The sequence below is a fragment of the Antedon bifida genome, chromosome 8, assembly GCF_963402885.1.
Source record: "Antedon bifida chromosome 8, ecAntBifi1.1, whole genome shotgun sequence".
Lineage (NCBI taxonomy): Eukaryota > Metazoa > Echinodermata > Crinoidea > Comatulida > Antedonidae > Antedon > Antedon bifida.
Genome location: NC_136233.1, coordinates 20,425,964 through 20,435,441, shown reverse-complemented (window position 1 = coordinate 20,435,441; position 9,478 = coordinate 20,425,964). Strand labels below are relative to the sequence as shown.

Below are 9,478 nucleotides of genomic sequence, written 5' to 3'. Positions count from 1 at the left end.
ATGAATTATAACAATGTAAAGCTCTGTTGACACTATTAAACTAGTTTGACAAAAAAAGTGTGATGTTCCAAAATATGGTAGTGATATGCTCAAATACAGTAGTGATATAACACCATCATGTCCATATATGGGCACATCACATTGTTTTGTAAAGTTTGATAGTGTAGACAAAGCTTAAGAGCAAATTTCATCAGATTGTATATTTTTTTAAAGGGATTGAGAGGAAAAATCATGAGTACTCAACAGAAGAAGGTATCAGTAATTTTGAAATGAAGTGTAGACATGGACCAGCAGGTATGCCATTAACAGGTTACAAGTGGAAGAAGATTAAGGAAGATGGCACAACAGAGATTGAGGATTGTTCTAAAGATTCTAGATTTGAAGTAACAAGTTACCAAAATAACATTCTGTCTTTGAAGATAAAGAATGTTGTACCTGGTGATAGTGGCAAGTATCAATGTGAAGTGAAGCCAGTTGATGGAGAAAAGAAGCTGGAAGATACTACACAGCTAATAGTTAAGAAAGGTATTAATTATATTTTATTTAATTTTCTCTACATAATATTCGTTTATAAGTGTGTACTCTTCTATATTTGATGAGAAACTAAATGTATTTATTATATTTTACAATCACACCCAGCAGTGAGAAATTTGAAAATTATTCAATGGAGATAAAAGAAAATAAAGCACTATGAAATACATTGAAATACTAGTAAAGTATTAATTGTTTCTCATTTAACTAACAGTAATGTTGATAATAGTGAGTATCAGTGATAGTAAAGTAAGGTCTGTTTACACACTGCTACAATGTGTCATCTTAACTGTCTTGAGTAAAATTGATGGGGAATTTAAGCAACGTTTAGCTTGCGCTTGTTTAAGTTTGCCAATTTCAGTTTGCCAAATATTTCCTGAAGAAACACTTTTAGAATATAAACTGTTTTTTTTTAATTCATTAATAAAAAAAACATTTAAAACCACAGATTACACACATTGTTGTATAATATTTTATTCTTTATGATAATATATGGAATGTTTGTTTGTTCTGTGTAATATATGCATATTTGTGATCTGTCATTTATTTAACAAATTCTAATGTCAAATACTGTATTATGGTGATGAAAACATTTTGTTTAATGGAATTTTATGCTGACAATTTGTTTTTATAGATGCTATCAATTTAGAGATTCCTGATGTTAATATCTATGAGGGTTTCCAAAGTGCTGCATTGTTGTTAAACATAATATATGTTGATGATTCTGCTAACATATCAAAAATCACATGGTATAAGCTTGGTGAAGGTGAAGCAATTATGCTGCTGACATCACCTGATTCACGCTATGAATGTGAATATTTGGATTCAAATTCAAAGAACAGCGTTTGTTTTAATATCAACAATGTTGAACCTGGAGATGAAGGAGAGTACATATGTGAAGTAGAAGTTAAAGAAAGACAGAAAATGTACAGATGTTGTGGAAGGCTAACAGTTAAAGGTAATGCATATGCTGCCAAATTAAAATATGGAATACTTGAGGTTGCAAATTCTTGAAATTTGATTGTAAATCCAAATCAAACATACTGTAAATTTGAAAATGTAAACAACATTTTCCCACACACACACAGCATGCTTTAAAAAACAAAAGAATTTCTTAGGTAGTTTTTTTGGTATGAATTCAAATATTTGGTCATTAAGTGTGTTCGCATTATGGTATCATTACATGAGTTGATTCTTTTTTATATATAGACATATTAGGGGCCTACTCCCAAAAAAGTAAGCCACTCTTACAAGTTGCAGATACTGTATGGTGACAAAATGTTTGTTTTTAATTAAATGTTGTTTGTATTTGTAGGTCCTATAAAAATGGATATTCCTGATGTCATAACCAATAAAGGTGTGGAATGTGATAAGTTGTCCTTGAAACTTACATATTTTGATAAGTCTGCTGAAATATCTAATATCACATGGTTTAAGCAGGTTGAAGGTGAAGCAAAAGAGCTGATATCATGGCAGTCACCTAATCCAACATCCGCACAGTCACCTGATCCAACATCCATACAGTCACCTGATCCAACATCAGTACAGTCACCTGATCCAACATCCATACAGTCACCTGATCCAACATCCATACAGTCACCTGATCCAACATCATCACAGTCACCTGATCTAACATCACGCTATGAAATGGGATTTGTGGGTCAGAGCAATGTATATATCTACATCAGCAATGTTGAATTTGATGATGCAGGAAAGTACATATGTCAAGTGAAAATTGCAGGAAGACAGAAAACATACAGTTGTTCTGGAACTTTAACAGTTCAAGGTATATCTTGTACATTTCTTTGCTGGAATAAAATATTACACTACTAATACAACCTTAAGTAATATGTTTAAGGAAAAGAAATGGCAAATGTGGTGTTTTCTACGAGAGATTAACAATAATAGTGAAAACTAATTGTATATTCCTACTTTCAGATATGACACTAAATGACTGTCTTGTGACGCTCGAAGATAAAGCTGTTTTAACTTGCAGGTATCAAATTAAGAATCCAGTAAAAGCTGTCAATTGGTATAAGAAGACTTTTGGTGAAGACAAGATGATATTTACTTCTGATATATTCAATCAAAAGATAGCAAATGTACCAGAAAGATATAAAGCAACTTTTAAGGATAATGAAACAAGCTTAGAGTTTGAGCAAGTGTCGGTAACTGATGCTGGAGAGTACATGTGTGAACTTGAGATTGAACGCTGTACACCAATGACCAAATTAGCAAACTTGTCTGTACAATGTAAGTAGATTTTGAAATATTTAATTTTCCATAAAAACAGATATTTATTTTGACTGTATTGAGGGGCATTATAGGCTATTTTATACCTATAGACTGGCCATTATAATCAATTAAACAGTATGTAAACCATGTGATCTAAATGTGTTTATTGTACTTGTTAATAAATGTTTTTCTCTTGTGCCATTCGGCCATTTATTAACAAAAATCAGTTCAATACATAAAATTAAAAAGATAGATATTTTTCAAAATGTTTATAATGTTGATTTCAAATATACCCAATTAAAAGCACAAATCAGTTTGAAATTTAATGGTTTGTCTTGTTACTTTAAAGTAAGTAAGTAAGTCAAGTTCCTTATACAATAATATGTTTTGTTTTTGTAGTTGATGTGTTTACTGGACCTGATGAACTAGGTAACACATACAGGTAATTGCCTTAATATTTATTACCAGCATGATTCTAAAAACCAAAGCATTTAAAACTGCATGATTGGTTTGTTGATCTCCATAATTGTAAATTGTTGCTGTTTTTCTCGTTATACTTTACAAGACTTTTTTTATTTCCCATTTTCAATCTTTCTTTTTTTCTTGGTTTATAGACACCCTGCGGTAGTCTTTCTGAATTCCCATTTACTTGTCTTTTGTATGAAAAACAACTCAGATGTAATAATGAGAAGAGGAAAGATGAACAAGAAGAGTTGGATTGAATGGGAAGAATCAAGAGTTATTTTACATGAAAAAGATACAAGGTATTAGGAAATGAAAATACAGTAGTAATTTAATTTTGTATTGCCTAAAAAGATTATTAAAGTTTATTTTAAAAATTCACATTTAAAATTGATTCTAACTCTTGAGTACAATGCTTTAATGAAATGTATTTGCTTAAAAAAAGGGAAAAAATTACCAATCTCAGTATTATTTCAAAAATTCACTTATTAATTATAAAATGACCATGACTATTTTTGCACTGCTGCATTGTTTAATATTTACTGTACAGCTATCATAATATAGTACCAATTGTAACAAATAATGGAAAGGTGATTCTAATGTGTGTTGAAAAAGAAAACAACACAAAAGAGAGGAAGATGATAAGGTTGAAATCTGATGATAATGGAGAGAATTGGATTGAAGCATGTAATGTAGAAAACTCTCCAGGCGATATTCTAAGTAAGTTATTTTCAAATATTAAAGCTGAGATTAATGCAATTTTCAGGGTTTGGATCCATGATTTATTTTGTTTTATATATGGTTTGATGTGTATTTTCTCGGTTTTTATGTGAAATCTTTTGCAAACAACTTTTTATTTTTCAGGCCTAGGTCATGGTGTATGTTTAGATTCAGGGAAATTAGTTATTGCAGGAGTTGAAAATCTGGACAATAACGAGAGTAAGAAAAGTAACACAATTAATAGACTTTTGTAAAATTACGGATGTGCTTAAATATTAATATTTAATCAATAATCAAAAAATGATTTATCTTTTGTAAGTTCAACATACTGTAATTTAACATAACATAATTGTAAATCACTAATTGTATTGTGTATCATTAAAAATAAATATAACAGTGACATTGTTTTTTTTTGTGGAATTTGGAGAATTGTGTTTGTGTTGTTTTTGCAGGAAAACTATTTGTAATGACCAGTACTGATGATGGTGACACCTGGAGTATTGTGTATGCTGGAGAGAACACTGGTATGCATCTCATAGGTCTATATTTAAAGAAACATTGATTTTCCTCCTTTCCAAACACCTTAAAGATTTTATCTGACAAATTTTATTTTTAGAAAATTGTGAGAAAAGTATGAATTCTGCAAATAATTCAGCAAATCTTTTGTTTGTGTAGAAAATCTTTGGAGTACTGATAACCTTGACAGTTGGGAACTTCTAAATACTGTTAAACCACAAGATGCTACCTTAGGAGAACACATACAAGTAAGATTAAAGAAGCTTTGCTTGAAAAGACTGGGTTTCATTCAAAGAATTATAAGAACTAGACTGTCAACTGTAACGCATTCAAAAATCATTCCACAATGGAAAGAGACCATTTTGATATGGCTGCATTAATTGCATGGCGACTCAGATAAGCCAGTTATTCTTATTTTATAAGATAATATTCTTTTTTTTCATTAATTCATTCATAAAGGTATATTTATTAAAAATAATCTTCACAGTAAAATTGAATTGCAATTGATTTTTACATGATAAAGTTTGCAATGTATAAAAATGTAATAATATTTTTACATATTTTAACTTGACTATACATTGTTTGCAGAATTCTTTAGCCTTTTGCTACCTACTGTATGTACCAGAATGTCTTTAATAAGTAAATAAATATACCTGATTATAAATATCTTTACTGCCATGTTTGCATAACTACACTGTTGCTCAGTTGACACTCTATTAGTTTAATAGTATCTCTATGGTTTAGTTTGAGATTGGATTATTTTTGTCAAACACAAACTTTAGTTTACTGCTTTAAGTGCCATGTTGGCATAATATCTCATGTGTTTATTAGGTTGTTGAATATGCAAATGACAAAGTTTACATCAGCTGTTCATTGGACAATAGTAAGCAACGTTTGACTGCATACATCAATGATGGATGTGAAACATTTGAAATTGACAATGAATTGTTAGAGACAAATCCAAAATGTCAGGTAATCTACATGCAAGAAGTCTATCTAATGTATTGTCTATCTTCATCTTGTGTTTCACCTGTCGTGGTACTAAATCAAATGACAAAGATCTACATAACTAAAAATGCTTTTTCTTGTTTAATAGAACATGTTGTAATAATTTAATTAAAATGTTATTATTACCTAGGGTGGTATTGTATGTTTACCAACCAAGACAGATGAGTTCAACCAAATAGCAATGGCAAGTCATGGAAATGAGACAAATAAGGATCTTACATTTTACTTAAGTGAAGATGGTTGTAAAACATGGTCTCAGTTTAACACACTAGGTGCAGTAAATGCAGAAGAATCTGACCTAGCTTACTACAGTGTAAAAGAAGGGAAAGAAGAAGCAAAGGGAATAGTGTGTGTTTACAGTTATGATTCGGAAACAGAGGGGTATAATATCGGAATGCAGTTGATTTCTAACCAAGAAATTATGTACAAAAAAAGAGAAAACATTATACAGTAAATAGCATCTACACTATTTTATTGTCTTGTTTTTAGATTTAACATTGTTGTCTTATTTATACATATAATAATTGTTTGTTTTGTAGGTAGGAAATCTGTATTAATGCTTTATAACAATATAATAGGTTGTAGTATGAAAAATGGTAATTTGTTTTATTAGTATAAGTCGTTATTATCTTTTATGTATTTCCACCTAGCTTAATGGCATGGCATAACCAAACGTTGCTACCTACTTTAAAATAGTAAGATTGACATTTTTAACAATAGTTAAATTACAGAATATAAAGTATGTAATTTGAATGGTAATGCCAGCAACAGCGGTAAAATGAAAATTAAATTAGGCCTGTTTAACTTGATTAATAACACGTTAAAGCTAATTTGTATCACTATTGTAATCATCTAGCATTTGTAATTGTGAATACAGTACTAAAATATAAATAAGTAAGTTATTAATATTACAATAACGAGATCACAACGTGATTATTGCATGATTGTGTATCTTGTCAATAGAGTATCGTACGATAAAATTTAACACACATTTTCGGTGTAAACGTCTGCAATAATAAAGTATTTTCCTTTTTAAAACATTAATTAAGTGTTAGAAAATGTGTTTATCGGTGATTTTTTTTGTTGTTGAAAATACTACAATCGCCAAATTAAATTGTTGTGTAGGCCTACTGCTGTTGACCTACACAACCGTAAAGTTGTCCTTACTGATGTGTGGGGGTCGTAATACTCAGTCCATCCATTTAATCTATTAACTGTACATATTTTTGTGAACGTTTGCATTGATTGATTGATTGATTGATTGATTGATATATAATACTACAATCGTGTGCTATCGTTTACAATAACGTTCTATTAGTACCGATATTACTTAAGTAAGCCTATTACCATGTAGGCGCTAATGGCTGATCTAATCTAAACGTCCTCTCCAATTGGCGCGCAATTTCAACTGCCCCTAACATCCCGTGAAATAATGTAATGTACAGAGTAGGCTGTTTCTACCGCAAAACTATTAAATAGTTGTTTTTAAATAATTATTATTTTTTAAATGAGCAATCAAAACCGCTTACTTTGAGTAAACAGACACATGTTAAAATGTAAAAATACCATGGGAAAGTATTTCATTTCTAAATTCTCTAGTATGCTTTTTTAATTTTTCGCGTGTTTTCTTAAAAAGTGAATTTCTTGTTTATCAACTACTTAATTTACTTTAATCTTGGTGATCATGAATATAGTTAGTCATAAAACTGTTTACAGTAATAAGGTTCTTCAACCTTTCCTTTTTGTGACGTAGTATTAATTACAGCATCATTAGGTTCTTCATAAACTTCCAAATAACTTGCAGAAATCACACCTTCGTATTCTGGATTTCGGCTTTCCATTTTAATTTCTCCTCTTTCCTAAAGGAGCAATACAAATATTGGTATTAACCTCATTGAGTGTGAGCGAATATTTTTAGATTATTTAAGTTAGATTAAAAATCAATTATTGTTTGTCTTTGTCCATAAATGGTGTCACAATGTGTAAATTTCAAAAGGTTTTACCTCTACTTTGTCAATGCATTCTGTTTTCGACATAGGCTTGACATATCCCTCGTCATCTAGGCTTTCTGTTTTCGACATAGGCTTGACATATCCCTCGTCATCTAGGCATTCTGTTTTCGACATAGGCTTGACATATCCCTCGTCATCTAAGAATTCTCCTTTCGACATAGGCTTGACATATCCCTCGTCATCTAGGCATTCTGTTTTCGACATAGGCTTGACATATCCCTCGTCATCTAAGTATTCTCTTTTCGACATAGGTTTGACATATCCCTCGTCATCTAGGCATTCTGTTTTCGACATAGGCTTGACATATCCCTCGTCATCTAAGTATTCTCTTTTCGACATAGGCTTGACATATCCCTCGTCATCTATGTTTACATCTGAGCTTGTCGAAATTTGCAAACATTGATTCTTAGGATTTTGAAGTTCCATTTCTGTTACTTCTCTCTGTAAAACAGCCAATATATAATTTAGTTTGTGAGTTTTCATGATACAATTTTGATGTTAAATCTTGTCACTTATTGATACATTTTCGGTATGCTCTTCTGGAAATAGATTATAGCTAAACTAAATTTAAACATGACTGATCATTTTTAAAGTCAGACATAGTTAATAAATCAGAACTTAAGTATAAAACTATTATCTTTAACTTGTTATGTCACAGTTTTCTAACTACAGAAATGTTTGTTTTACTACCGACTGGTAACCAATTGTTACTTTATTAGGTGACGTAGGCTTGACATATCCCTCGTTATCTATGTCGACATCAGAGGTTGCTGACACTTGGTTCTGAAGATTTTGATACTCCAATTGCATTACTTCTCTCTGTAAAACATACAATAGATTATTTATTTGGGAAGTTTTTGTGATAACAGTTTTATGTCGAATGTATCACTTATATATCTGTTTAAAAATCTTGAGGTACCGGTACGCTCTGCTGGAAATAAGAATATAACTAAAAGGTAGGATTTGAGTATTAAACTATGAATTATCTTCAGCTTGGTAAGACACAGTCGTTAAACTATATAGAAATGTTTTCTACAAACAAAACTTATAAACAATTGTTACTTTATTAGAAGTTGGCTTGACATATCCTTCGTCATCATAGCTAGTCGAAATTTGCAGACTACTAATTACAACATCATTAGGTTCTTCATAAACTTCCAAATAACTTGCAGAAATCGGACCTTCGTACTCTAGACTTCGGCGTTCCATTTTATTTTCTCCTCTTTCCTAAAAGAGCAATACAAATATATTTATTATCATCATTGAGTGTGAGAAAATAATTTGTTAATTTTTCTGTTGAGTGAAAGTCCGTGGCTTTTTAGAAAATGTACTTTTTCGTACGCCAGTGGCAAATAGCTGACAGTGGAATGAATACCCCAGATTTTCTTTTCGCTAAACCACAGTAAAAAAGAACAAAAAATCCATTAAAATTACACCTCTTTTCTGAGGCATATGAAATTAATGAATAAAAGAAATCGGATTCTAAATCAGCTACAGTATGTGGTTGCTAGGAGCACTTGTAGTGGATATGTGCGCTATATAAATTATTATGTTATCGTTAATATTACAGTCGATCGAATCAACTTCGCCATACTTTTTCTATGTCTGATTTTTATGGTATAAAGTAGCAATTGCAATTTAAATTAAGAAGTACTTTAATTGTCAAATACTTCCAACACGTTTGGTGGTCCTCGCGCTTCGTTGCTATGTTTTTGTCTGTCATCACTAGTCCTTTGTACTTAAAATGTTGGAATTCTATTTCTATTACTTCTCGACTTCCGATGGTGAACTGGTGTCGCAATGTAAAATGTATATTTTAAATTACCTCAACTTTTGCGATACATTCTGCTTCAGACATAGGCTTGGCATATCCCTCGTCATCTATATTTACATCAGAGCTTGTCGAAATTTGCAGACATTGGTTCTGGGGAATTGGAAGTTCCATTCGTGTTACTTCTCTCTGTAAAACATGCAGTACATAATTAATTATGTTT

At 30.9% G+C, this 9,478-nt stretch overlaps 2 protein-coding genes across 3 annotated transcripts in view; one reads left to right on the top strand and one right to left on the bottom strand.

Annotated features, from left to right (window-relative positions):
- Positions 1 to 6,516, top strand: part of LOC144849744 (uncharacterized) — a 143,774-nt gene extending 137,258 nt beyond the window's left edge. For both annotated transcript variants that reach the window (XM_078706773.1, XM_078706774.1), the window contains 12 exons: positions 214 to 525; positions 1,166 to 1,489; positions 1,847 to 2,317; positions 2,470 to 2,784; positions 3,166 to 3,208; positions 3,381 to 3,530; positions 3,779 to 3,948; positions 4,093 to 4,167; positions 4,401 to 4,472; positions 4,624 to 4,712; positions 5,296 to 5,436; positions 5,603 to 6,516. In XM_078706773.1, the coding sequence (XP_078562899.1) occupies positions 214 to 525; positions 1,166 to 1,489; positions 1,847 to 2,317; positions 2,470 to 2,784; positions 3,166 to 3,208; positions 3,381 to 3,530; positions 3,779 to 3,948; positions 4,093 to 4,167; positions 4,401 to 4,472; positions 4,624 to 4,712; positions 5,296 to 5,436; positions 5,603 to 5,926 (2,486 nt within the window). In that variant the 3' untranslated portion in view covers positions 5,927 to 6,516. The remainder of the gene's footprint in view (positions 1 to 213; positions 526 to 1,165; positions 1,490 to 1,846; positions 2,318 to 2,469; positions 2,785 to 3,165; positions 3,209 to 3,380; positions 3,531 to 3,778; positions 3,949 to 4,092; positions 4,168 to 4,400; positions 4,473 to 4,623; positions 4,713 to 5,295; positions 5,437 to 5,602) is intronic.
- A 617-nt stretch (positions 6,517 to 7,133) lies between these two features.
- Positions 7,134 to 7,653, bottom strand: LOC144849703 (uncharacterized). The gene is made up of 2 exons (XM_078706713.1): positions 7,476 to 7,653; positions 7,134 to 7,331 (listed from the first exon to the last, which is right to left on the bottom strand). The coding sequence occupies exons 1-2, from the start codon at positions 7,641 to 7,643 to the stop codon at positions 7,167 to 7,169; spliced, it is 333 nt and encodes a 110-aa protein (XP_078562839.1). The 5' UTR covers positions 7,644 to 7,653; the 3' UTR covers positions 7,134 to 7,166.
- Positions 7,654 to 9,478: the final 1,825 nt, after the last annotated feature.